The 27,608-nt window shown below is 36.9% G+C and overlaps 3 protein-coding genes across 7 annotated transcripts; all 3 read right to left on the minus strand.

Annotated features, from left to right (window-relative positions):
- Positions 1-140: 140 nt before the first annotated feature.
- LOC129373530 (solute carrier family 22 member 4-like) lies at positions 141-7,818 on the minus strand. Of its 5 annotated transcripts, none has more exons than XM_055051516.1 (12): positions 6,834-7,818; positions 6,581-6,657; positions 6,000-6,059; positions 4,493-4,926; positions 3,997-4,100; positions 3,754-3,908; positions 3,395-3,566; positions 2,582-2,708; positions 2,053-2,437; positions 947-1,129; positions 625-760; positions 141-460 (listed from the first exon to the last, which is right to left on the minus strand). In XM_055051516.1, the coding sequence occupies exons 4-12, from the start codon at positions 4,898-4,900 to the stop codon at positions 406-408; spliced, it is 1,725 nt and encodes a 574-aa protein (XP_054907491.1). In that variant the 5' UTR covers positions 4,901-4,926; positions 6,000-6,059; positions 6,581-6,657; positions 6,834-7,818; the 3' UTR covers positions 141-405. The 5 variants fall into 5 exon arrangements, with proteins under 5 accessions (XP_054907491.1, XP_054907490.1, XP_054907492.1 ...); XM_055051519.1 differs by lacking the exon at positions 6,000-6,059 and having other exon boundaries at positions 145-460; positions 2,053-2,267; positions 2,337-2,437; positions 4,493-4,758; XM_055051515.1 differs by lacking the exon at positions 6,000-6,059.
- Positions 7,819-7,899: 81 nt separating this feature from the next.
- Positions 7,900-13,729, minus strand: LOC129373531 (solute carrier family 22 member 4-like). The gene is made up of 10 exons (XM_055051520.1): positions 13,174-13,729; positions 12,431-12,534; positions 12,178-12,332; positions 11,482-11,653; positions 10,680-10,806; positions 10,400-10,500; positions 10,060-10,274; positions 9,639-9,821; positions 8,521-8,656; positions 7,900-8,369 (listed from the first exon to the last, which is right to left on the minus strand). Exons 1-10 carry the CDS (start codon positions 13,600-13,602, stop codon positions 8,297-8,299), a joined length of 1,695 nt encoding a protein of 564 aa, XP_054907495.1. The 5' UTR covers positions 13,603-13,729; the 3' UTR covers positions 7,900-8,296.
- A 1,293-nt stretch (positions 13,730-15,022) lies between these two features.
- Positions 15,023-23,935, minus strand: LOC129373584 (organic cation/carnitine transporter 2-like). The gene is made up of 10 exons (XM_055051591.1): positions 23,111-23,935; positions 22,926-23,029; positions 22,322-22,476; positions 22,079-22,250; positions 21,876-22,002; positions 20,831-20,925; positions 20,442-20,656; positions 19,560-19,742; positions 19,324-19,459; positions 15,023-15,345 (listed from the first exon to the last, which is right to left on the minus strand). Exons 1-10 carry the CDS (start codon positions 23,498-23,500, stop codon positions 15,243-15,245), a joined length of 1,680 nt encoding a protein of 559 aa, XP_054907566.1. The 5' UTR covers positions 23,501-23,935; the 3' UTR covers positions 15,023-15,242.
- Positions 23,936-27,608: the final 3,673 nt, after the last annotated feature.

Genomic DNA, 27,608 nt, shown 5'->3' on the forward strand with positions numbered 1-27,608 from the left:
CAATTGTGGAAAATGAAAAACTAATTATTGTTGCTGTCCTGGATTCTTGCAGCTCTGCTGTTGATCTCGGAGAAAATAAACAGACCTTGCTTTAAACTTAAATTTCATTGACTAATTAGGTGACTGCTGAGGGCAATTGGTTGCACTGGATTTTATTTAGGGGCATCAAAGTAAAGACAGTGAATACAAATGCACAACCAGTTGTCAGATTTTTATTTGTTAGACAATTTGAAGACAATTTGTATCATTTTACTGCTTATTTCCAATTACCGTAAGTGTTGGTCTGTTCATCAAATCATAAGAACATAATGGCATTAAAAAATAAATCAGTCAGTCTTTGAGACAAGCTCAACAAATAGATGAAATCTTTGGCAGAATCAGCAGATTTATAAGAACATTTACCCACTATACATGTGTGTTCTCTTCATTTTCTGCTTCCCTTTTCTTATTCACACAGCTCCTGTTTGAACAAAGGAACAAAATATCAGGAAAAACAATTCTGCACAAAACTAATAGATAAAGTTAAGTATCATCAGAAAAAGCCAATCAAAGTTGACCAAACAGAATGAAGAAGACATTTTACCACAAGTAAGTTTAACTTTTTAAATAATTGCAACAACTCACCCATGTAGCTGTTGCATGTCTGCTAGCGCCTCGGGTAAAGCTTTTCCATGGGTTTCTGGCAGCATGAAGCAGAAACCAGAACCACAGACGGCCATGACACCCATCACTACGTATGGAAGGGCCCTGAAGTAAAACCCTGAGACAGAACCGACCCCGCCATAATTTAATACCTCCTGAGAGAAACGTCAAGAACTGTAATGCTTGTTTGTTCAGTGAATAATAACAAGATGAAGCATGAGTCATTACAGTAACTCTCACTGACATCAGAGAAATAATTTTAAGCATTTGTATCTTAAAAAGTGGTCACAGATTTCACACTGACCCAGATAAATGACGAACGGGGAGATGATGGTTCCGACCCGTGCGGCGGTGGAGCAACATCCCATGGCTGTATTCCTGATGACGGTCGGGAAGAGCTCCGCCGTGAAGGCGTACAAAACGCAAAAACCCGATGTGACGCCAAATTTTCCCACCATCTCCAGCAGCACAGACACACCGGGTAAATCTGAGGCCAGAAAGTCAGACAGAAGAATCAGACCAACTGATCCGATTTCAAAATAGACTGAAACCACCTTGATGTTGACAAAACAAGTCAATTTTGATAAATAAAATAAAAAACGAGTAACTAAAATAAAATAACGAGTAAATAAAATAAAAAACATGTAATGTGACAGAAAAATGAAAAAATGATTTAATTACAGATTAAAATAATGATTTGATAAGCTTAATGTTTAGGAAAACACACATTTAGGTGCAACTTCGGTTGCTCCAATCTTATAAAAACATCCCAAATGCAAAAGTTTTATTCCAGTATTCCATAAGATTCTGATTTAAAGCAAATTGTTGGTAAGATGTGTGTCACTGCAGGAGTTTTTTATTTAATGCACATTTACTAAACTCATTGTTGAATTTTATGCAATGTCTGGACGATGCTACAGCTTCACCAATAATCCCACTCAGAGTTATTCTAGATGGATGGATATTATCCAGACACAAAGTTTAAAACTTCCTGAATAAGTGAACATCTTTTAAACCAGTTGTTTAAATTCTCGCCCAATTCTTTGCAGGAATAAATATGTTTAGATAATGGATGGATGAATATCTTTAATATTGTAAAAAAAATATATTTTTTATGTGTTTCTCTGTTTGTGTATTTCTGAACTTGGGTCTTGACTTTTCAATTTCTCACGCAGGTGAGTAAATATTTCAGACAAACAGTAACTACAAATAAATGTTAAATATTTTACTGTTTCTTGTGGTTGCTTGTAAGTATAGTGAATTAAATTTGGCTCCTACTGTCCAACATATTTGCAAACACCTGAGTCTATTCTGAAAAAGTTTTATAATTAGGAACTATAAAACTTGATGTATGAAAAACCCAACATGACTGCGCCGGCGGTGAACGCGGTGACTCTGTGTGGATCTTACCTATCGGAATGAGGTTAACACAAATGATCATAATGCCTCCAAGTAAGAGCGTTGCAGACAGACAGAGGCGTCTGGAGCAGTTGCGCAGCAGCAACAAGACAATGATGTACGCTGGAACCTCTGTAGCAGCAGACAGGAAGCAGTTCAGGTACGGGTCGCCGTGCAGGTTCGAAGTGTTGAGGATTAAAGCAAAGTAGTTCATGGCGACGATCATCCTGCCAAACAATCCAGGAAAAATCTTCAGCACAGGTGAGACGTAGAATATGATGCTACTGCACACATACCACAAGCTGGAAGAAAGCAACGCTGTGGTGAAAATGTTGCAGCTTTTCAGAAGGACCAAAATGTTGAATTTCTTGCCTTGGATCATCGATATTTTCTCAATCTTTGACAAAAAAAACAAAAACAAAACAAAGACAGGTGAAACATAGCAAGAAAAAAACAGTCTCCCATAAAAAATGTTGTGGGAACGTTTGCAAAAGACGAGATGATATTAATACAATATTACAGGACAGACATTCAGACGTACTTCTGGTTGTGTAAAAATGGCGTCTGGAGCCTCGACTTTATTCAGCTTCGCTGCATCTTTAAGAATTGCTTCAGCTTCGGCCGTTCTCCCCTGAGACAGCAGCCAGCGAGGAGACTCTGGGATGAACCTGTTCGGATACAAACATTTCACCTGCAAACCGTTTAAACTACTTCACAGATCAATTCACTCGGCTATAACCTCATTTATGTATTCCAAACAAACACAAAAACATTTTTAAACAGATACCAGCAGGTTCTAAACTTTAACATATTTTGGTTTTTCATTAAATTGCTGCCAAAGTGCATCTGACATTAAGTAAGAAATGATAGTGTTACGCAGGTCAAAATGTGAGAACAGTAAACTAATCTTGTGGGACATCATGATGACGTTTGTCTGTTACCTTTGGGATGTTGGACAGTATTCCATTTAATCATTTCTTTTTGCCATATTTTAGAACTGAGTGAGGATAAAAGTTCAGCATTTAAGTCATCAGATCATTATTTCTCTAAACTGAAGGCATTAAAGCTCCTGCCCATAGCAGATAAATGCCGACTTAAAATTGAACATACTCAAGTTTCTAAAATTCTGTTGCTCTATCATTTGGAGCGCAGCAGGTCCCAGAAGTCACAATCCAATTGAGTAATATGCAATTTCTCTTTTAAACGTGGCTAACTCTTTAGTAGTGGACAAAGAAAAACTGCTACAACAAGCTTCTGCACAAAGAGCCTGATTTAAGTATGAAAAAATATTTTAAGTCAATATTAAAAAAACCCCCGTTGTGAACTAAAAGTTAGCATGTATGAATTTTCTCACCACCACAGAGGGATGTAGATGAGGCCAGAGGCAGCCATGGCGACCAGCAGCATCCGCCATTCATTGAGAAAGAAAGCAACCACAGGCATCGCCATGTATCCCAAAGCTGAGCTCATGAAAACCCCGAGTGAGCAGAAAACCACCCTGGTTTTAGGGCTCAGAACTTCAGCTCCTGTTGGTGAATGCCATATTTTTATATCTGTTTATGGAGAATTGTTGACATTTAATAATGTCACATTCTGTTAACATTTTTGTTGGACCCAATACAGCCTGACTATCTGAGGTCAGATAGGATAATAAAATACATAATTATACATGCAATTAACCAATATTATAAAGTGTACTTTAAAAACACATACCCAGAACAAATGCAATGACATAGTTGGAGTATCCTCCAGCACCAACAATGAAGAAAATAAGGAGAAAGACCTCCCAGTTTGGAGAGAAGATCTGTGCCGTTAGCCCAACAGTTTGAACAGCCATCATGACAAACAGGATGGGCTTCCTTCCAAATCTGTACAACAAATACATTTGATCTGACTCCATGTATTCCTCACTGAGAAATTCAACTGACTGGGAAAGTATCGATATGCAGCTCATACCTGTCAGACAGCTGGCCTGAGAACAGAACTCCGAACAGAACCCCGATGTAATGAATGGAGGTAGTCAGTGGGTTTTTATATTGATTCTCACAGACCAAGTTCCACTGCAAAATCAGACAAAATCAAAAGATCGAGTGTGCAACTTTGAAAAAAAAAGAAAAAAAAAAATATATATATATTTGTTAAAATTGTCACCGTGTCGTGATAGCACAAAGCGAAGGGGAGAAGGAGGATGAGCTGCACCACACAAGATTGTGACTGACAGCACTAAGACCCGCCTCCCAGACTCTGGTAGTTCACAAATCATCAACATAGTGGCAGCTTCAACAAATATGTAAAAAAAAGATTTTTTTATAAATGTTTTGCTGCAGCTTTAATAATTTATCAGCCATTTGTAACAGGCATAGCAATTTCTCCCAACTCCCCCCCCAAAAACCAAAAACAGAATTATATCATATTTTCAAAATTGTGTAAATGACAGCCATTTGTTGCACACCTCTGTAACGATGGTTGACTGGTAGACGTCTTTGCTGTATGTCCATCCATCCAGACACGTCTCCAGGGGAATTTCACTGACATTCACATCCACATTTGGGATCAAGTTCTTTTGAGAGTAGTTCCTGACTGTTTCCAGGTTAAGCCTCCTGCAGGAGCTGCGTTTTGTGACGCCATCGACTGTTTCCATTGGGACTGACACATTCCTCCACATCTCACTGATGCTGTTGTTCTCAGGAATCTGGCATTCATGAGGCGGAGTGGCGCCTACAAAAACGATGTAGACGCCAACAAATCCATTTGGAATTATGCTGATGGAAAGCGCTAAAAAAATCCTCATCTGAAAGCGTTCCCAGGATCCCAGGAAAGAGGTGATGGTGTCATAGTTCCTGACCTTTTGGATATCCATTCTCTCACAATAAAAATCCTAACAGACTGCACAAAAACACAAGCAGATGTCTGATTCATTCACCTGTTATCTTCTTGAGATTTTTGAAAAATGTAAAGCATGGATCAAATTTAAATGCCAACTTCAGCTATTGGCAGAATCCAGCAGCATATTGATAATAATTGACAATGGTTGGAGGTTTGTCAGCAACTGATTAATTGTGGTCGCCATTCGGCTCGAAGCAAACATCCCACCGTCAACGTCGAATCTCAGTCAACATTGACGGTGTTTTGTAGAAAGCTACTGCGTAAGCAACCTGTGCTGCATGCGCATCGCCACATAATAGACGGATTGTTAGGTAGCACAGATAGTCAGAACACTGGGGTTCCTCAATACTCACACACTGCAGTCAGAGAGGTTTCCAGGAAAATAGGAAGTCATGGTCAAGGTTTGTCAATGGGAACACAATCCGTTACCCAGAAGGTTTAGAGGACAAATGACTATTTATTACATTTCCAAAACCTAAACGGAGTCTGGAATAATGCAAGAAAATGATCAAGGCCTGCAACCGACCCTGCAGGACTTTCTTTTAGAAAATCTAAAAGAAAAAGATTTTCTTTTAGTTTTAATAAAGATCAGCTTAGTGTGTGACAGCTTTTTTTCCACATTTAAAATCAGATGAATAAAACTATTTGTTGGTAAACCTGCACAAAGATTCTTGTTCTGCAGCAGAAAACCAGAGTTTTCTCTCCTTGTGGCATAATAAAACCGACAGTTGAATGAAACTGTGGTCAATGGCAACTACCACGTTTGTCTGCACAAATGTAAGTGATAGAAAACATTCAATTTTTTTCTCATTAAGACACTTATTGATAGTCAAATCAAAGATCAAAAAGTGAAGGTACTTGTGTTTGATTTTATATACGTAAATTTCAATGGTAGCTCTAAGGCAGCATGAAAACATTTGCTGAAGTGACTACATTTACATTTTCATATTTAAGCACTTTTAATGCACATTTTTATTTTTAAGCATTTCCTGAAGGCAGATTTTCAAAGCTGGTATTATTTACTCATTACTCCCTTGTTTTGTACAGCAAAATGCTCCAGACAGCGTTCAGACCTTGTGCTCCTCATTATTCTTCCAGGACTTGGGCTTTAACATTGACTTCGCCGTTGTTTCCTGTAAATAACCTTACAGACAACATGTAGGATGTCTGAAGGTTGGAGATTACCGTCATCTACTGGAATGGCATGTAGATTCCACAAACGCAGTATTACTACGAATACTGAGTTTCCTAGCAACTCAGTATATATATAAATATATGCTAAATGCATATTTAGCATCCCGGCAAATGTCAAAGGACTTCTGCAGGAGTCCTTTGACATTTAGTTCATGTTTAAGGAATGAACATTAGTCTACTAGAAAATGTCTGTGTATATTTTAAAAGGATACAATCTAAGCAGATTAGTTTATCTTTTAATTTTTTTGCAGGTGGGTAAGTTAGGAAGAACCCGGTGAGGTCAGATAAGTTTGTTATGCTTATAATAAAGTCATTGGATTAGAGCTAGAAATGTCAAAATGTTTATCCACAACAATTTCCCTGGCTTCGAATTGTAAGTGGCTGACATATTAAACCCCCAAAATAATACTTGAGCATGTGGGTGTGAAGAAATGTGAGCTGCTGCAGTCAGTCATGTTACCGAGCTGATGCACAGCAGGGATGTTTTCTTCACATCAGCTCTTCATAGGAACCAACCGCGAGCAGAAAACAGGCTCCCTTAAAACAATATTTTTCACTGTTAGATAATTTACTGCATATTTACTGAGTGCATAGCATAGAGATCGGTTTAGCTGTGCCAGTCTCTTTTCATTCAAAAAGCAACGTTCTTAGACCAAAGGGTTTGACTGACCATACCAAATATGTGGTAAAGAAGGAAAAATGACGTAACTTACCAAGTTTGAGTTGCAGTGGGGGAATGTCCTGTGGATTTTGTACTAGTGGAGGTAACTTTCCTGCAGAATCCTCAGGTCAACAACTGATATAACTGCTCTGGTGGAAAGTTGTCAGTCTGTCCGTGACCATAAACACAGAGGAAGAACCAACACTCTCTGTGTACAGCTGCCAGAATCATGGAGCGTTCAAAGCTAAATTTACACGTATTCCTTTCCCCCCAGTGATGAGACCCGATGGGACGTAAATCGTCTAAACACGTCACGTTATCTGTAAATAAGTTCTCTTTAAGACGAACCCAGTCCAGAAATAATAAACCTATCAGAATTTTGATTTGTCAGTATTTTTAAAACGATTGAATTAAATTGGATTGAATTGAGCCATGACTTTCATGAGGCATAAATAAGATGAGACATAAAGATTTATTTCTGTCACTGTTTATAATGGGAAAAATAAGAGAACATTGCACTGAGCTGTAAGGCGCCAGATCGCCATAGTTCAGAAAATGGCTTCAAAAAAGGAACTACTTACCAAAGCTTGTCCAAATTACTGTCAAATTAAATAAATAAAAACAACATCTAGTAGGTTTTACTGAATCTCATGTTAAAGATTTAGTGCTAATCACTTTTAGCATCAACAGCCAAGACTGGCGTTTCGTTTCACATTTAAGTAAAAACAATAATCACATTACCCTTGCAATTCAAAATTCTGACTTCTTTTTGTAAATTATGTGGAGACTTTGCCTTTTTTTTTAAAAGAAATCTGGTTTCCAGTGTACAATTACTGAAGAGTGTTTCCTTTATGCTCTAAGACCAAGGAGGAAACAAAACTGTCTATCCAGTTTGAAGTATTTCCAAGTCCATCCTGTTTTATTGATGAAAAACAGATTAGATGTTGTAATATTTCCCTTGCAGATTTTAACTTTTTGAATTTTGAAGCATGAGAAAGCATGAAAATGCCAACCATGAATCATTTTATGTCACAGAACAAACGACTTAGCGAAGAAGTTTGCGCTTTTCTTCAAGTATCAAAGTGTTCAATGTTGTAAGGACACAGGAAGATTGCAGGTTGACAGGCTTTAAATAATTTTAATGTACAAAAGTTAGTCCTTGGATGTCCTCTGCAGACACAAACCCAACTTTGCAACTCCAAACTCTGACTCAAAGACAACTTTCAGAAATGACCTTTGAACTGTGTCACAATAGCTGGATGTGCACTCTTCATCTGGCTGATACGATCAGGAAAATAACATTTTCCTGTCAATATGAAGAAAAACTTTTTTTTTTACATTTAAGTTACAAGGAAATAAGTAAATAAATGAATCAGCAGTTGTGAGAACAAACTTTTTCTTCCCTCTCTCAACTGTCATAATGATATTGCATATTAAAAATATTCAGTGCAACTAAATAAGGGCAACTATGTCAACAGGAAGAGCAACACAGTATATATATAAATATGTGTGTAACTATAACTTGGTTTCTTTAGATTGGGAAATGTTCTCTTTCTCCATAGTTTCATCTTCCACTTTTTTTCTTCTCCTGTTTGAATAAAAACAGTCAACATTAGCTTTCTTCTTCAATAAAATCATTACGTTTTAAGCAATAACAGTAGCAGTTTAATACATTTGATTCCATATTAATACTATTTAAAGCAGCTTTTTTTAGACAATGTAAACAGTGGTGGACTCACCCGCAGATCTGCTGCATTTGCGGTAAAGACTCTGGCAGCGTTTTCCCAAACGTCTCTGGCAGAATGAAGCAGATAATCCCACCACAAATGGCTAAGACACCCATCACAATGTAAGGGAGCGCCTTGTAGTATTTCCCTGAAAATTAAGGAAGATGCTGTGAGAGGGCAAGGAAAACTTTTAGTACAAATTTTATGTTGACATTAAAAATGTTATGGTGTTCCCCAATTCATTTGTGACAACTGCCATGGAAACTTTTTTTTATGTGATTGAGTGAAAAGTTATAATTTCATAAAAAGTCATATGTTGCAAATAACACGTTCTAAATAAATATGTGAAAAAGCAGAGCATGTTGAAGCTTATTGTAATTAGCACAAACAGCCACCAGGTGGAGCAGTTTGACATAAGATTTTAGGTCAAAGCTTTTTTGCAAACCCTTTTTATCTATACATTTAATTTTTGCAATAATTTTTTAGAGGAACTATTTTTTGGCTTCAAATATTTATCAAAATTTTTTTCAAGTATTTAACTTGTAATTATTTACTCACAAAACGGAAGTAGCCTAAAAGAAATCAAATTTAAAAACAGATTTTTTTTGTTACTGTTATGTAGCAAACTTACGTTCTGTATTAAGGATAAGGTAAAAAGCAACGCACATAACACAAAATCCTCACACCTAATTGATTCTTACTTTTTTAAATTTAGTTTTGTTAATACACGTTGAAATAAGTTAATAAGTTACACATTAAAATAAGGACTAACACTTATTTGTCATATTTCAATCCCAAACTTCAGTCTTTGTATTATAATTTTACATATTAAGCCAATGCAAAGTTGCATAACAATTATATATAAAAATATTTTTTAAATAAGTCAAATCTAAAATGTGTGATGTGCATAGTAATTTTGCAATAGATATTTAACATACAATATTGTTTATCTTCTGTGGTCTTATCTCTGTTTTATGTAATATATATGGCAACATGTGACAATATGTATTTAAAATGCAAAAAGAGTGATTTTTGAAACCTCAAAAATTACATTTATGCGTTACTTTTTTAAATGTTTTCCAGAAATTGGAGATTAGCACAATGCTTTTTAGTTGATTTTGATTGCTTACCCAGATAGATGATGAAAGGAGAGATGATGGTGGCGATTCGGGCGGCCATGGAGCAGCAGCCCATCGCTGTATTTCTGATAACGGTGGGGAAGAGCTCAGTTGTGACTGAATACACCACACAGAACGCTGCAGTCACTCCAAACTTTCCTAACATCTCCAGCAGCACAGCCACAGTGGGCAGATCTGGACAATCAAAGAAGAACAATTAAGTTTCACATTTAATGTTTCATCAAAACATGGACTTTTTTATGGCAAGAAAAAGGCATCATTTCCTATATTTGTCCTGCTTATGCTAAATTCATTTTAAGCAAACAGAATAGCAGATTAACCGTAAAAATGCGCTGATAATCTTGTTAGAGCTGCACTGATATTCATTAGTTTTGTTAATTAACAGTGCTCCATAAAAGACTTGGAGTATTACCTTTGGGAATGAGTTGGACACAGAGGATCATGACGCCTCCAAGGAGCAAAGTGGAGGACTGACACACATGCCTGGAGCAGAACTGCAGCAGCAACAAGGCGATTATATACGCTGGGACTTCTGTCACAGCAGACAGGAAGCAGTTCAGGTAGGGGTCACCATTAAGATTGGAAGTGTTGAGGAGCAAAGCATAATAGCTAAGGGTAATGATTACCCTGCAAAGAGATTCACAAAACTCCCTTTAATGGAAAGTCACATGAGCAGCAAAAACTGCACAGTTAATTAGTGCAACTGGTAGAATAGTTCAAAACTTTGTCATACAATGAAGTTGAATACATACCACAGACTGGCACATAACAGTGTAATAGATGCTATATTGCAACTTTTCAGGATGACAAATATGTTTGTTTTCTCATCACTTTTAGACAAAGCATCTTCAATCTATGTGAAATAAGAGGAAATAGTCACTGCACTTGACAGACTCCATATATCAACTGTTGAAGAATCACTAAAAGAAAAAGTGTTCATATGTCTGACTTCAAGCTCAACGCAGAACAGATAAAAATGTTATTTTGAAGTGAGCAACATCTTTATAGCGATGTAGCTCAGGATAAACTTACCTCAGCTGGTCTGAAAATATCCTGAGGGATTTCTACTTTATTCATTTTTGCAGCATTTATAATAATTTCCTCTGCTTCTTTTATTCTCCCCTGAGAAAGCAGCCAGCGAGGAGACTCTGTGAGTAACCTGAACACACAACATCATCTGCACATCAGTTCATGACAACAGTTTATGAAGTGCTTATAAATGCATCTTTGATAGTGTGTGGTGTTAGGACTGGGATAATAAGTGTCAAAACTATTAAAGGTTGTTTTTGCATCTAATTTGAACATATTTTTTCTGTGAGAATGATAAAAAGATAAACTAAGATTTGACAGAGAAAATGCATACTCTCAAGACCTAGTTTAACAGAAAAATTCACTCACCTTAGAGAAAACCTACATGATGCTGAAACAAAACTTTTAAACCAGCTGAAAAAAATGCTAAGAAGCCACAAAAGAAAAATAACTTCAAAAGTATATTTTACATTTATCATGTACAAATAATAAATAAACCAAAGTAGTTTTAGTTAAGCCTGAGGTTCGGATTCACTTCATATCATGTATTGGTTTTACCACATTGACTGCATTCTTTTGAGGTCTTACATTTTTAGAAATGCATTTTCACACAAATGTTTTATCCTCCAAATTTGATCAAAGCATCAATTTGTAACAGCTTTTTATTTTTATTTATCCATTTGATCCAAATATGACAAAAAAAGATAATTTAAGGCTATACAGAACTACAAAAAAATAAAATAAAACAAAGTATTATGTAAAACAATGTAATTATTATATTTTGCTGTAGGTGTCCTTATCTTACCACCACAGAGGAATATAGATGAGTCCAGATGCAGCCATTGCGATCAGCAGCATTCTCCAGTCCCGGATGAAATAGGCCACCGCAGGCATTAGCATGTAGCCAACAGCTGAGCCCATAAAAACGCCCAGCGAGCAAAAAACAACCCGAGTTTTCGGGCTGAGAATTTCAGATCCTGCGTGTTTCATACAGAGAATATTTAAAAGTAGGAACAATTGCTATAAATGTCCTAAAAATCTAAACTATTTAATGTTTTATAACGTTAAATAGTGGTGTACAAAAGTTAGCAAAAACATTTTCCAAACTAATTTCTTATCCCAACAGTACATTGGACTGTACGATTAATAAATCATTTTCTGTTGAGGTATTATATGTTTGTATGACAGACAAGTTTGCAAAATTATCTTAATGTAATATCTTGGTAATGTGTTTCTGGCTTCCTGTCACAAAAAGAGACTTTTCTTCGATTGATTGACATAAATCCACCAAACAAACCAATAACAGACAGATTTTCTTCTTATTTAGTCAATTGTAATTGAAAACTTTGACAGCAGAAGTCGTTACCTGAATCTTTTCTGTGCAAGGTTGTTGTAAATACATTTTAATTGATCCTTAATATGCACAATTCTTTTGTCCTAACTTATCTGTAGAAACGCTCCAAATATTGAACAATATTATTAGCTGATTTGTTTTTCTCACCCAGAACAAATGCTATAGTGTAGTTGGAGTATCCTCCAGCTCCCACGAGACAAAATATGAAGGTGAAGATCTCCCAGCTGGGTGAAAAGATCTGTGCTGCCGTTGCTAAAGTTTGAAGAGCCATCATGACAAAAAGAATCGGTTTCCTCCCAAACCTGCGGAACATGACTGTTTGGATCAGCAAGATGGTATTTTAGTTTCCTCTGATGGGAAAATAAGTTTGCTTAAAGAAAAATCCTGAAAAGATACATACCTGTCAGACATCTGGCCTGATGCCACGGTTCCCACCAGAACCCCAACATAATGAATAGAGGTGGTCAGTGGAGATTTATATGCATTATCACACACCAAGTCCCACTGTAAACACAGGGTTTTGAAAAGGATTTTTATTCGACAATTTTCTTTATTAATAAGTATGTAAGAAAAAACATTTATGTTTCAGCTTGGTTATTAAAACCTCCAACCAAAACAGCCTGAAACAAGCAGGACATTGTTCCTGCAAGAAGCACTGGACGTAACGTTTAAATCACTAAAATATTACAGGAACAATTGAAAACAGGAATGCCCAATGCATTCCTCAGCAGCTTCTGTTTTTTAACTTTTAGATGCATAAAACACCAAAATAAGATGAATAGTTCATTATCAAGCCTCTGCAGAGCTGAATGCTGATTTCAACCATTTCATTTCGATGTGCCTCTGAAGCTGCAGGACAAGACTTTGCCAAAACTATTTTAAACGATTTGTTGGAAAAAAAAACTTTTGGCATTTTGAGTCTGAATATCATTTGAAACTTAGAGACTTCAGTGAAATCAGAGTAGTTTTGCAATATGCATGCAAGAAGTAATTTCTGCTTAAGTTTGAGTCAATCTAACTAAAGTTCAATACTCATCAACATTAAAAATTTTTAAACGTCTCTTATTGATCATGTAGAAAAGACCTCCAGGAAAAAGCCTGAACAATCCACTCTTTGAATATTTCAGGATAAAATCGTCTTACATCTGTAACGATGGTTGACTGGTAGACGTCTTTGCTGTATGTCCATCCATCCAGACACGTCTCCAGGGGAATTTCACTGACATTCACATCCACATTTGGGATCAAGTTCTTTTGAGAGTAGTTCCTGACTGTTTCCAGGTTAAGCCTCCAGCAGGAGCTGCGCTTTGTGACGCCATCGACTGTTTCCATTGGGACTGACACATTCCTCCACATCTCACTGATGCTGTTGTTCTCAGGAATCTGGCATTCATGAGGCGGAGTGGCGCCTACAAAAACGATGTAGATCCCAGTGAATCCGTTCGGGAGGATGCTGATGCCCAACGCCAAAAAAATCCTCATCTGAAAGCGTCCCCAGGATCCCAGGAAAGAGGTGATGGTGTCATAATCCCGGATTTTATGGTCGTCTTCTTCCTTACTGATTTCCTTCATTTTTAAGTAAAAAGGAAGGTAATATAGTCCATTAAGCTGATGTGCACAACACAGTTTTCTGCTCAGCTCTGTGTCCTGCAGAGACTTGGTTTGGACCTTAAAGCTGGGTTCACATTTTTAGATTTTCCCATTGAATTGTGGGAGGTCACACTGACATACAGCACTATAAAACAGGATTATCTCAGATTTATCTTAGATTCAATTTACTTCTCATGACTAAACACATTGTGAGCTCATTATTTAGACTTATCCTTTCCAGAATTCTTCAAATCATTCTCAGATAAATATAAAACAGTAATGAAAACTACGTGTTTCCATGGATACTTGTTTTTTCATTGCAGCAAGTTAAACAATGATCAGGATGTTTGCACAAGGCTTTGTTGTGGTTGCTCATATACTGGATCAAGGACCAAAGTCCTGAAAGATAGTAAGCCATAAAGACGAAAGCGTGCGTCTCAGATTGAACACAACGAACCTGATGACTTTTACTTAAGGCACAGATTTATCATGGAAAGTATTCTGAGCTACAGCTTTGATAAATAGGATAATTTGTAAGAGTAATCTTGAGCATATTTGTGGAGCAAAGTCCAGGCTATTTATTGTGCTGAAATAATAATCCACATCGTACTTGAGTTCCAGGAATACCTGGAAAGCAAAACAAGGCACCGAATTGTTTCCAATGCATGGAAGCACATATTATTCCTCACGTCTAAATGCGATTCTTTTAATCTTAACTCTCCTTCATGCTGGTTTATTGTCATGTTGGAAATGTAGCAACCCAAAAATAAATGTAACAATGTTGCTTCAATGCAGGATTTGTGCATATACTACCTTGGTGACCAAAGCTATAAATTTTACACGACATGAATCATTGTTGTCATTTGGTAAGATGATTTGTTTAGAAAGAACGTCAAGCTATCACAACCTATAATTTCCTGCAAAAATCCTGGAGACTCAGTATGTATTTAAAAAGCTGATGTTGGGGAAAGTGTGTAATTAACAACTATATTTAAATAATCGCATCATCTGCAAAGGAGAAATATTTAACCACAAACAGGCAGGTGACTACTGTCATCAAGTTAATTGGTAAATCCACCATAAAACAAAGTCAGGTTAAATATTTCTCTGCTATTTAGATATATTTGACTTGGATATAAGTCAAATATAACTAGATTATATTTAGATCTCTTACATGATCTAAATATAATAGATCACAATACATCTTTCTAAATAAACAACATTTGAATTTAGAGGACCAAAGAAACCTCTTAGTAAAGAAAATAAATGAACAACATTGTTCTCTCATAATATTCAATCAATTTATCAGGTTTTGAGTTGGGAAAATTCATGTGTGCATTATGGAAACTACACCTGAAAGACAAAAATTGAGACAAAAAATGTTGACCAATCACCAATGGTGCAAGTGGATACCCAAAAAATTTATTCAATTATTATTTTGTAACAATTCTACAAAATGTTTTAAATTCCGAAACATCATCGCAGTGAAAATAAAACCAAACACACCACATTATTTGCCTGTTTGATGTTTTTTTGGATCCCCAGCAGATATTTTATAAGATTCATTTACAAATCTCTGTTGAGAGATCAAGGCAAATTTTATTTTCTTAAGATAAAAAAATCTAAAGGCCTAATGTTTGCACTTCAGGTTTTTCTTGTAGAATTGGTCGATTGCGTGAAGCTCCATTTTGAAAATATTTCTTCTTTTCAGATCGTCCACAGAACCTAAAATGTATTTTAGAAATAAACATAATTAGTACCAGTTCAACATCAAAGTGAAAACTAAATGCTTCCTATTTCTGATTTCTTGCCTTTTGACAGAACTAGACTAAACGTCAATGAACTCATAAGTGTTGATACCTTTTCTTTGGTATTTTTCCAATTTGTTTAAACATTTCACATCATGTTCTTATACTGGACACTGTGTACTTCCTGCATGGAATATATTCTTAAAATCTGTAAATCAATTTAAGGTGCTCAAACTGAAAAATTGATGGCTCCAGCTATATGCTGCTTTTATCTGCGTTTCTGAGGTCAGAGGTCGGGGACCAGATATTATATTTACACCCGTCTCCATCCAGAATGTGTCTGGCCCCCGGGTTCTGCAGAACAGGACATTACCTGTCCGGATCACTACAAGAAAATTTACAAAAACCAGAAATATGAAATACAGCGGTCCTAATTCAAACCTCAGAGTGATCCCCTGCCTAAAGGAACCTCAGACTGAAAATCTTTGGCCTCCAAGCCACTTAAAGTAGCTCTTTTAAATATCAGATCACTCTGTGCTAAAGCTCTGTTAATTAATGATTTCATCACTGAGTATAATGTTGATGTTATGTTTCTGACAGAAACATGGTTGAATGACGATAATGACCAAATTGTACTCATTGAATCAGCGCCTCCTGACTACAATTTTTTAAGTGAGAACAGAAAACATAAAAAAGGAGGAGGCGTGGCTTCTATATTTAAAAATACCATAAACTGTAGTAAAATCTCTTTTGGTAATTTCACATCTTTTGAGTATCTTGGAATTCAGGTTAAAGGCTTCAAACGAACTTTGACACTAACTTTATACAAAACTCCAGCATATGTGGAAAATTTCTTTACTGACTTGAATGATCTTCTTTCTCTCATATGCATTGATTATGATTGTTTAATAATTGTTGGTGATTTTAACATTCATGTGGACAAACCCGAAAACAGAGGAGCAAAAAAGCTCTCTGATATTTTAGAAAATTTTGGTTTAACACAACATGTGAAACAAGCAACACACACTCAAGGACACACACTGGACCTGGTTATCAGTAAGGTGTGAATATTTCCAATGTCTCTGTAACTGATGTCGCCCTGTCGGATCACTTTGCTGTTATCTTTGAAAGTTGTTTATTCTTTGACCCACTTGGACAAACAGCTACTGTCACAAAACGTTCTTTCACAGAAAACACAGCAGAAACATTTAATCAAATCTACTCTTCCTCCTCACCCTTAAACTGTAATGATGTAGATAAGTTGGTAGATGATTTTCAGTCTAAAGTTTCATATATCATTGATTCCATTGCCCCAATTAAAGTAAAGGTTTTGACTGGTAGAAAGAAATCTCCATGGAGAAATGCACAAATAGTTCGGTCTGCAAGACAAGTCTGCCGCAGGCAGAACGACAATGTAAAACAACTTCACGTTCATCACGACATCTACAAAGAAAAACTACGTAACTATCACTTAACATTAAAACATGCAAGGGAGGCTTTCTTTCAGATGTCATAAACAAAAACATCAATAATGCTCGAACTTTATTTGCAACAGTTGACAGGCTCACAAACCCTCCTGTGACGTTTCCACCTGAATTCCAATCTAATGTTGCCTGTAATACGTTTTCTGATTTCTTTTCAGAGAAAATTCAAAAAAATCAGAGGATTAATCTGCACATCAACTTCAAAGCCAGAACCATTGCTGTACCAAAACAAAACAAATACAGAAAAATGACCAACTTTCAACTACTTAATTATAAAACCCTAGAAGAAATTATAAGTCAATTAAGTTCAAGCTCCTGCTGTCTGGATGTCCTTCCCACACATTTCTTTAAGAAAGTCCTGCCTGTTATTGCTACTGATCTGATCCAAATCGTAAACTCATCGCTTACATCAGGTGTTTTCCCCAGGCTTTGAAAACAGCAGTCATCAAACCACTGTTAAAAAAGAACAACCTGGACAAATCACTACTGCAGAATTACAGGCCAACCTCTGACCTCTGACCTCCCATTCATCAGCAAAGTTATTGAAAAAACTGTGTGTAAACAATTAAATAGTTTCCTCATGATGACCAACTGCTTTGACACTTTCCAGTCTGGTTTTCGTGCTCACCACAGCACGGAGACTGCCCTCGTAAAAGTATTCAATGATATCCATATAAATACGGACTGTGGAGAACCACGGTGCTGGTTCTGTTGGATCTCAGTGCAGCTTTTGACACTGTCGACCATGACATATTACTGAATCGACTGGAGAGTTGGGTTGGACTCTCTGGTTCGGTGCTCGACTGGTTTGAATCTTACATAAAGAACAGGGATTTCTTTGTTTCAATTGGAAACTTCTCATCAAAGAGGTCAAAGGTCACATGTGGGGTACCCCAAGGTTCAATCTTAGGACCCCTCTTATTTAATATTTATATTCTCCCACTAGCTCAGGTCATAACAGGAAATAATATTAGCTACCACAACTATGCGGATGACACACAGCTCTACATTACGATGTCACCAGGTGACTCTGAACCCATCCAATCACTGAATAAATGCTTAGAGCAGATAAATGTGTGGATGTGCCAAAACTTTCTCCAACTGAACAAAAATAAAACTGAAGTCATTATTTTTGGACCTAAAGAGGAACGATCTAGAGTCAATGCACAGCTTCAGTTATTACAACTAAAACCTAGCGATCAGGCCCGAAACCTGGGAGTAGTGATGGACTCGGACTTGAACCTCCAGAGCCACATAAAGACAGTAACAAAATCGGCCTTCTATCACTGAAGAACATCTCCAGGATTAGAGGACTAATGTCTCAGCCAGATCTAGAGAAACTCATCAATGCGTTTGTCTTTAGTCGCATTGATTATTGCAACAGCATCTTCACAGGCCTGTCCAACAAATCAATCAAACAGCTGCAACTGATCCAGAAGCTGCTGCTCCTGTTCTCACTAAAACCAGGAAGATAGAGACATAACACCAGTTTTAAAGTCCCTCCACTGGCTCCCTGTAGCTCAAAGAATAGATTTTAAAATACTGTTGTTAGTTTACAAATCACTGAACGGTTTAGCACCACAATACATCAAAGATCTGCTGTTGTTGTATCAACCTTCCAGACCTCTCAGGTCTTCTGGTTCTGGTCTGTCTGCATCCCCAGAACCAGAACCAAAAGAGGAGAAACAGCTTTCAGCATCTACACCAAAAATTTGGAACAAACTTCCAGAAAACTGTAAAACAGCGGAAACCCTGACTTCCTTCAAATCTCAAGTAAAAACGCACCTGTTTAGAGTTGCATTTGAAATGTAATATGTATGGATTTGATTTTGTGGATATGTATGTAATTTTTTTTTTTTTTTTTTTTTTTTTTTTTCCTGTTGTGGGCAACGGGCCCGGCGAATACCCGTGGTTAAACGGACGGCGGAGTCCGGCGGTAACAGGCGCTTAAATTCCGTGTCAAAGGGAAGGGGGAAGAAAGGGAAAAAAGAGGGAAAAAAAAAAAAAAACTTGGTATTTTATTCTATGTTGCATGCCTTTGTGTTTTGTGTTTATGATGTAAAGCACTTTGAAATGCCTTGTAGCTGAAATGTGCTATACAAATAAAATTTGATTGATTGATTGATTCCTGAGTCTCAAACTAACGTCTTCTTATCTCACCGCAGAGCTGTTTGAAGTGTTTCTGTTTTTAGTGCACACCAGCTTCAAGGTCGAGTTTTAACACGACTCATAACTTCAATCATCTTATCCAGACGTTACGTAAGTTCATTACAGAGGCACTTTAAAAACCAAGGTGATTTTCAAGTAAAGTGTTTTTTTACTATTACATTAACAGCTACTGATCATTTTCTATTCACTTAAGTATTTCATTCCTTCTTCTGCTTCATGTTATGTTTAACTTTCATCTTATTTGTATTTGCAGTTTCTACTCAAACTCCAGTGAATGAATGAATGAATGAATGAATGAATACCCATGGCATTCTTGCATCTGCTCCACTGTTTCTGGTAGATCTTTGTTGAAAGTTTCCGGAAGGAAGAAGTTAACCACAGAAGAGGCGATGGTGAGGCTTCCCATGAGGATGTAAGGTAGAACTTTGTTATATGTACCTGTAAATATATATGTTAGACTGTGAAGAATGACATACGTTCACTCAGTATTTTGTGCAGATGCTTGTTGCTTTGTGAACTCAACAGAGGCAGGAGGTACCTAAGTAGATGACATAAGGAGCGGTGATGCTGCCGATGCGAGCTGCAGAGGAGCACATTCCCATGCCAACGTTCCTGAGCACAGTGGGGTAGATCTCAGCAGTGTAGATGTAAACTATGGTGAAGGCCATGGTGAAGCCAAATTTCCCAGTCATTTCCAGTGCCAGAGCAACATAATGTAGAGCTGAGGAGCAATAAGGCCGAAAAACAGTTTAGTTTATAGTAATGCAGCTCATGTGACACAAATAATGACAGAATGAATCCAAAACTTTTATAGCAGCTGGTATGATGCCGCAAAAAAAAAAAGTATTGGGAGCAAATTCTGAAAACTGATTTGTTTTCTATCTATTTTGGAGAAAACATTTCTGTTTTACTGTTGAAAGGACATTTTCAATCATGATTAACAGTTTTGACTTTTATTTTAAGGTTAGAGGCTAAATGTTCCTTTACTGCCACTTTTACTTCACCTGAAATCACCTTAAACTGTGAGCTGCTTACATAATCAACATGTTTTTGGTCTTCTGGTAAACTTTGAGTTGCACAGTCAGCATTCAGGTATCAGTATGAACACAACGTCTGGCTATTTTACCTGACACAGCTGTTCATTGTGCACGTGTGCAACTTTACAGGTCTTCATCTTGAAATCAGTCAGCTATAATGAGCTAAACATTGTCCAGTTTAAACATGAGAAATAATCTGAACTACAGTACATGATTGCTGTACCGATGGAAGAAAGTCATTTTTACATACTTTCTGCATCTGATATCTTAAACACTATGCAAATTTTATAAAATAGTGAAAGTTTCTCGTAACTTTACCATCTAGCCAAAGTGTTCCTATTCCCAAAATACTCTATAATGTGATCGGATTAAAGAAGTCTTACTGTCAGGGATGAACTGGATGAGCAGAAGAACACCTCCTCCGATAACCAGGAAGGTTGACAGAATTACTCTCCTTGGACATTTCCTCAGCAGACAAGTAGAGACTATATAGGCGGGTACTTCAGTAATCGCTGATAAAAAACAATTTAAAAACGGGTTGCCACTCAGGTTAGAAGTGTTCAGGGATAAACCAAAATACCCAATGTTTATGGCCATCCTGAAAAGACAAAGAGAATATGACAGTTGAGGTTATATCCAGATTGTAAGGGACAGGTAGCTTTATTTATGTAATTTTTCTCATTATGTACAATTGTTCGCTCATTTATCCACAAATGATCACTTTCTGATCCCCAGAGAATCAAATGTTTAAATTAAAAACTTTTATTCTTACCACAAAAGGAGACACATCAGTGTGATGCACCTGAGTTTACTGGACTTCAGAACATCAAGCATGGTGTATTTCTTCCCAGGTGGAATTTCCTCAACCTAAAATTAAATACATGTGCAAAGAAATATCTCCAATTTGTAATGCACGTTTTTATTTGTCCCACAGTTGAGGCAAAGATTACATCATTTAGTTTTGAAATAATACTCTCAAAAATGAAATTAGCAACAAACACAAGAGGTTTGGATACTATATTTATATATGTTTTTTAAATTAATATAGAAAATGGTGCATATTTTTCCACCCTAACTCTATATTCCTTTGCACTGCAGTTGTTTGTCTTAATATGTTTTGCACTTATTTTGTCCATTGTTTCTGCAATGGCCCACGTTCAGTCAGGATGTAAAAATATGAACCTACATTTTCAACTCCTGATAAAAATGCAGCAATTGAATCTGGGAATAATAGATAAATAAACCTTTAATCACCGTCTACCTGTAGACTTTAGACTCCTTTATTGTTTATTAAACTTACATAAAATGGAAATTTATCTTTGGTAATGGCACAAAAACACACAACACAACACACATCACAGTCGCCACAAAACTGTATGTATAATGAATAAACAAGATCTGTGAAATAAAATTAAGTCATATTACTCTACTCATGTCATACTGTACTGGAGTATCCACCATTGTCAGAAAAATCCTAACACTTGACTTTAAAAATAACTTTGAAATCATAAAAAATTTAATTTAGACCAGCAGACAACAACAAAACAACACAATAAAGAAATGAATGTGACAAAAAATCACTTCAGTTCAGTTAATTCAGCCAGGCTTATCCCTCATTCAGTGATTATCTGTTTAAGTGGAATTTGCAGTAACGCTTTCCTCTGTGTGACGAGACTTCATGTTTAGGGTGTTAAGACACCCGACACACCCATGTTTAGGGTGTTTTACTCACCATAAAGATGGAGGTGAGTAAAACACGCTAATTTTTCATAGCATCTGAAGAAAAAAACCGCAGCGTGGACTGAGCCGAATCCCACCTCAGATTCTTTGAAGATGACTGACGGTGCCTGCACTTTGTTTTTCCTCGCTGCGTCTCTCACTATGACCTCCGCCTCCATCACTCTTCCTTGAGTAATCAGCCACCGGGGAGACTCTGGGATGAACCTGAACATATAGATTAAAACATTCAGCACATTTTGAGCATTGTTCTAGAAATCAGTGAGTCCTATGACAAACCTACCACCACAAAGGGATGTAAACCACAGAGGTTGCTGACAGAACTGCTAGCAGAGTTCTCCAGTCTCTGATGCCGAATGCAATCCAAGGAAGAGTCATGTAGCCGATGCAGTAAAAGAGGAAGGCCCCGAGAGTTGTAAAGAGAACTCGCATGGTTTTACTCAACAACTCCGTACCTATCAGAGGATTCAAGAAAAAGCATAAAATGCACTGATAGACTAATAGGTTTAGGTTTATATTTACTTACCCAGTACGAATGCAGAGATATAGATGGATATCTGAGAGGCTCCAACAAACAGGAACATGACACAGAAAATTCTCCATGACTGGGAGAATGACTGAAGCAGAACAGAGAGAGACTGAGCCCCAAGAGATATAAAGACAACTTTCTTCCTTCCAAACCTGGAGAACAAAAACAGGTTCATCTCATTAGTTTTAAATTAAAATTGTCTGTGGAACAGTTTCAGTTTTTATTATCTGTAAAAATTATGAAAATGAACAAAATAAAACCACTATGTGCATAATGATAAATAAAAATTTACACGTTTCTCCATTGTTGAAATAAATTAACTCTTAATTTATCTAATTATATGGAGGCAGCATATTAAAATGAATGCCCTGTGAATGTAATACCACATTTTATATGCTGAAAGAAAAAAATGTGAAGAAAAAAAATAATCTGACTAAAAATGCATTTACTGCAACAGAAGATGGCGCTGTTGTCTGTGTCAGCAGTCAATCTGAAATCTTCAGCAGAGTTCACAATGTGGCTGAGATAAACCGATACGAATGATACTGGACAGAAACTTATGGTCTGCAAAATCGAAAGTTGTACAGATTTCTTGGATTACCTGTCAGAAAGTTGTCCTGAGATTAGAGAGCCAAACAAATATCCCACAAACAGGGTTGAAGATGCAAAAGGAACTTTCCATTGGTTGTCACAAACAAGATTCCACTGTTGAGACACTAAGATTAGAAACAAAACTAAAAAACCCAGCATGAAAAAAAACAACAGTAAATGGACCTTCATACTGACCTCAGTGACTATTGTGGACTGGTAGACTTCTTTGCTGAAGTTCCATCCATCTAAACATCCTTCTAGTGGCAGATTAGTGAGATTAACATCCCTCCCAGGAATATAACCCTGGTCAGAGAGATTTTTAACCGCAGCCAGATTATATCTGCTGCACTGGCTCTGAACTGCTTCGTCACCCACTGTTGTAAAGGGAATGATGGCATTTCTCCATTCCTCTGTCAGGTTTACATCTGGAATGAGACAGCTGTGTTTTGGAGCTGCTCCTGCAAAGATGATGTAAAGTCCGTTGAATCCGGTTGATACAAAAACTGTGTTCAAGAGGAAGAAAGTGAACCAGAAGAAAGGACCGATTTGTCCAAGAAATGCAGTTTCCTCATCGTAGTCTCCCATTTCCCCCCTTCCTTCTTCACAGTGAAGTGTGGAGTCCCTCTTCAGCCCCTCAGCTCAGTGCCAGAGTTATAGGGTTGAGCTCTCTGTGGGGTAGAGTGGACCGGGTCCCTCGGTGGGCCGGAGTCAGAATTGAAAAATTTCCATTTCCAAGTCCTGTGAGTATTAAATCAGCCGTGTGGAGCGCAAGTTTCTATCCAAAATGGGAATCTTCTCAAATGCCAGTTGACTCTGTCAGAGCCTTCACTCAGTGATCTGATTTGCTTGAAGTAAATTAACGCTCCACAGTCGTTATTCTACTGTACGTACCCAACAACCCACACCACCATGAAAAAGTTCCTGCTGTGGTATTTTCCCTAAACAGCATTCCTCACTTTTAAATACTCCAAGTAGTCCACATGACTGTACTCTAAATGTTGCTAAGTAGCACTAAGACTCTTGTTGCACTGTGTTAAAACAGACTGTTGAGACAAACCTGCCTTTATGGAGAGTCCTACTGAAACTGTGTCAATTGGATGTTTGCTTTGCTATCTTAAAGATAAACTCTTAACTCACATGGTCCCTGAGAACCCACACATATTTTGCAGACCAGCGTTTGTGGAGCGACACACGAATCTGTTGGGTCAGAATATGTATTGATGTTTTTCTAACCGTGTTTTTGGAAAACATGAAAACCAGACCTACTGTGTGTGAAAGTCTTCAAGATTGTAACTCTAGAGGGAGACATTAAATCCTGTTTTGCAGAGCAGCCACTGCTAGCGGATTACATAATAAGTTTTAACTAAATAAAGCTTTCTGTGTTGGTGGTTTGCTCGCAAGATTAGGGAGCAGATGTTCCCAATGAAGTCAGATTTTTGCTGTGTGTCGTGTTTAAGACGTCCAATTGCAGATTTTTCTGTTTTTTCTCAGAAATAATTTGATAAACTTCACAGAGAAAACTTCTGTGCATTCTGCTGGAGGACTGGAGTGACAGCTGCGCCGCTTCATGGACTTTAGTATTCCAGACACAAACTTTTAGAAAACAGCAAACAGATGTGAACACAACCTCTGAATTAAAAAACATTAATGTGTCAAAATAATTTTAAGAAATTTCTACTCTCCTTTGAAAATCAATTAGTTCAATCAGTGCATTAATTATTAATCATCAGGACAGTATTGTAAAAATAGAGTTCAGAGTCTCCAGATTGTTTGCAATATTTCCACTTCCACTCCAATTACTAAACGTCAGATTTAGTAATGTGACATTTTGTGCTTAACAGTTTCAAGCTCTTTGTTCCTTAATAAGATCAGAGCATGCTTATTTGAGTCTTTTATCCTACATACACAGCTAATCAAACTTTTGAATCTGATCTCAGTTGTCAGCTTGCTTTGGGTTGATGACTTCAAAACATAAAATGTTAAAACTTCAGTCAAGCCTGGAATGTTTAGAAATTATTTAGTTGTGAAAAAAATAACTGCTGTTCAGTTTCTGGTCTTCTGAAATGATTTTTTAGATATTACGTACTATTTAAACTACAGGGGAGAAAGTTTCTCCTGTAAAATTATAATATGAATAATATAATCCAGCATAATGTGGAATGCTGAATTAGGATTAGTTTAAAGATGAGTGCTTCCTCTGTTTTGATGTCCAGAGGACTCGAGTTTTATTAATCTGCCCAAATAATATTTTATCAGGACTGCTGGGCTTTATCTGACTTCTCTCTGGTGAACATCTGATGGCAGAGGTATTCAGTCCCACATCATTAGCAATAGTCTAGTTTAGGCCTCATGGTGACATTTTAGGGGCTTTGAGGATGTGGTGATGTGAATTTTCTTGGACAGGTAAATCTGGGAATGTTTGTTATTAAATTTTAATGAAAGTTTTATAAGGTTTTTTCCTTCAGTGTTTTAGATTTCTTATGTGTATTTTTGGAAATTCTCGAGATTTATATTAAATATCCGTCTGTCCAACTGCATAGAATATTTTAAGCGTCTCCTATTTTGTTTTACATCTGGATGCAGATACGCAGGCTGGCAACAAAATGTTCTTTGGATTACCCTCCAGTTTCATGGCATAATTTAATTTGCTGACATGTTTAGGTATTTACATTTAGCTTTTAAATTAATTTCCTTCCAGAGAATTATGCATTTGTTTTATGTTTTACAATATTTTACACCATAGAGTCTGAGAGAAACACTGTTAGTTCCTGCTGAGTTTATTTTGTGATGAAGTCTGTTGCAGTCTGTGTAATCATTAACATCTGTTTTAATACCAGGTGTTACTAGTCTGATGCTGAGGATCATAGTGCACACAGTCAGAGCCTGACTGCGTACACGTGACAAAATATACAAGCACTTGGATTCAGCCAAACCATTAAGGGTCTGGTTTATTTTAGAGCTTATTTTAGCTTTAGTTTCCTGCACATGTGTAGCAGAATCAAAATGTTGGACAAATTAAACAGCTACTTTAATTATCAGACAGCTTGAGATGGGCACCAGCTGACCCTGCGAGAATAAGCAGGTTAAATAAAGGATGGACTTTCATGATCAATCTGACAATAATTTGGGGATTAACTGTGTATGTTTGTGTTTTGATGGACTTGGAGAAAGTATTCCAAACATTAGGTTCTGCACAGCCAGATTCTTCTGCAGTTACTGAACTGCCTTGTTGCTGAAAATTTGCAATTTAGAAAAGATTACCTAAACTTTTTGCAATTGTATCACATCTTATGATGCATCACATAAAAACAAAGCATATTTAAAAACTTGCCAAGTCTTATTTTTTAATTTATAACTGAGTTGTCTGTAAATGTCTTTTTGTCTACAGCACCCCCTTGTGGACGACTGGAACTATTTTCTTTATTTAAATACAGCATCCATCTTTGAAAACTAAATGCAGTTCTCCCAAGTAAAGTTAAAGACAAGCAACAAAAAGCCATGAGAACGTTTCTCCATATGGACCTGCAACCTTTAAGGTGTTGGGAGTTTTTGGAGTTTGCTTGCGAATGGGATTGGAAACTTGCTTATAATAATCCTACTTGCAGAAAATTTCTCTTATCAAAACGGGCATCACTTTAATATGGATTATATTGCACATAAAGCTCTGGAGCCTCTTGAGCCACGTATTGTTCAGAGGCATCAGGTTTGTGTTTGATGACTCGAACACTGTAGGCTGAAAGCATCAGTTTTGTCCTTGAAGTTAAGAAAGTCACCTCGAGTTGCAGTAGGTGAAGTTATGACTTGAGTTTGCATTTTACTGCACAGTTTAAATTGAACTGATTTTTCTAGAGTCATTGAAAGATTTCATCAGTTCCTTTAAGATTCCTAAGATACCTTAGCATCCACTTCGACAAGAATGAGGCTCCTGGGTTGGTTTTGTTTAGGAAAAATAAAAATGTTTCTGTTTGACATTACCTCCAAACTTCACTTACTCAAACGTTTATAGAGTATGAAGTTGACACAGCTGCAGTTTTTAATGACAGTGGATAATAAACTGGAATATTGGATCTGAGCAGAGTATTGAGAATCCGTTTTAGTAAGTCCCTGAGGCCAAAAGCAGAGAAAAAGGGTCTTTTTCAGCTTGTGCTCGACAGGTAATGACTCCAAATCTACAAAATGCAAGCTGTTAAAATATCAATTTGCTGTTATTATTGACTGAATGTCAAAGTTTCTCTTTAAAAACTTTAAAAACTCAGAGGTTACTGGTTTGGGACCAGTAACCTCTGAGTTAAACACTCTGGTTCCTCAAGTCTTTGAAAAACACAGCATGCTATCAAACATTCAATGTTTTACTCTCTGTTTAAGCCACGTCAGGTCGAAGCGCTTCAACCTTGCTGGCTGAGCAGGCAGTGTGGTTTCTTTTTATTATAAATTTGGCAACGTTGCTAAATTTATCAAAGGGGAGGAGGAATAAACATTTTTGTTTTTAAGCTGTGATGCATCCCTGGAATGCCACAAAGGTGAAACTGGACTTTGATGCTGATCATTAAATTCCAAACAAAAATACCAAAAAGTGAATTTAAGGATCAGTTTTCTACTGTATGAAAACTCAGAAGAGTCAACACTTTGAGTGAATCTAATTGAATTTATGCTGCAGTGTTGATGTAAGTTTAATTGATGTTACTGACAAACT

The sequence above is a fragment of the Poeciliopsis prolifica genome, unplaced genomic scaffold (assembly GCF_027474105.1).
Source record: "Poeciliopsis prolifica strain line A6 unplaced genomic scaffold, Auburn_PproV2 SCAFFOLD033, whole genome shotgun sequence".
Lineage (NCBI taxonomy): Eukaryota > Metazoa > Chordata > Actinopteri > Cyprinodontiformes > Poeciliidae > Poeciliopsis > Poeciliopsis prolifica.

Coding starts and splice junctions, on each gene's coding strand:
- LOC129373530 (XM_055051517.1), bottom strand. CDS start 4,900: ATGGATATCCAAAAGGTCAGGAACTATGACACCATCACCTCTTTCCTG. Junction 2,709..3,394: donor ATCTACATCCCTCTGTGGTG/GTGAGAAAATTC, acceptor GTATCCGAACAG/GTTCATCCCAGAGTCTCCTC. Junction 2,438..2,581: donor CCATTTTTACACAACCAGAA/GTACGTCTGAAT, acceptor TTTTTGTCAAAG/ATTGAGAAAATATCGATGAT.
- LOC129373531 (XM_055051520.1), bottom strand. CDS start 13,602: ATGAAGGAAATCAGTAAGGAAGAAGACGACCATAAAATCCGGGATTAT. Junction 11,654..12,177: donor CACTATAGCATTTGTTCTGG/GTGAGAAAAACA, acceptor TGAAACACGCAG/GATCTGAAATTCTCAGCCCG. Junction 10,807..11,481: donor ATCTATATTCCTCTGTGGTG/GTAAGATAAGGA, acceptor TTGTGTGTTCAG/GTTACTCACAGAGTCTCCTC.
- LOC129373584 (XM_055051591.1), bottom strand. CDS start 23,500: ATGGGAGACTACGATGAGGAAACTGCATTTCTTGGACAAATCGGTCCT. Junction 20,657..20,830: donor CTGATGTGTCTCCTTTTGTG/GTAAGAATAAAA, acceptor TTGTCTTTTCAG/GATGGCCATAAACATTGGGT. Junction 19,743..20,441: donor CATCCAGTTCATCCCTGACA/GTAAGACTTCTT, acceptor ATTGCTCCTCAG/CTCTACATTATGTTGCTCTG.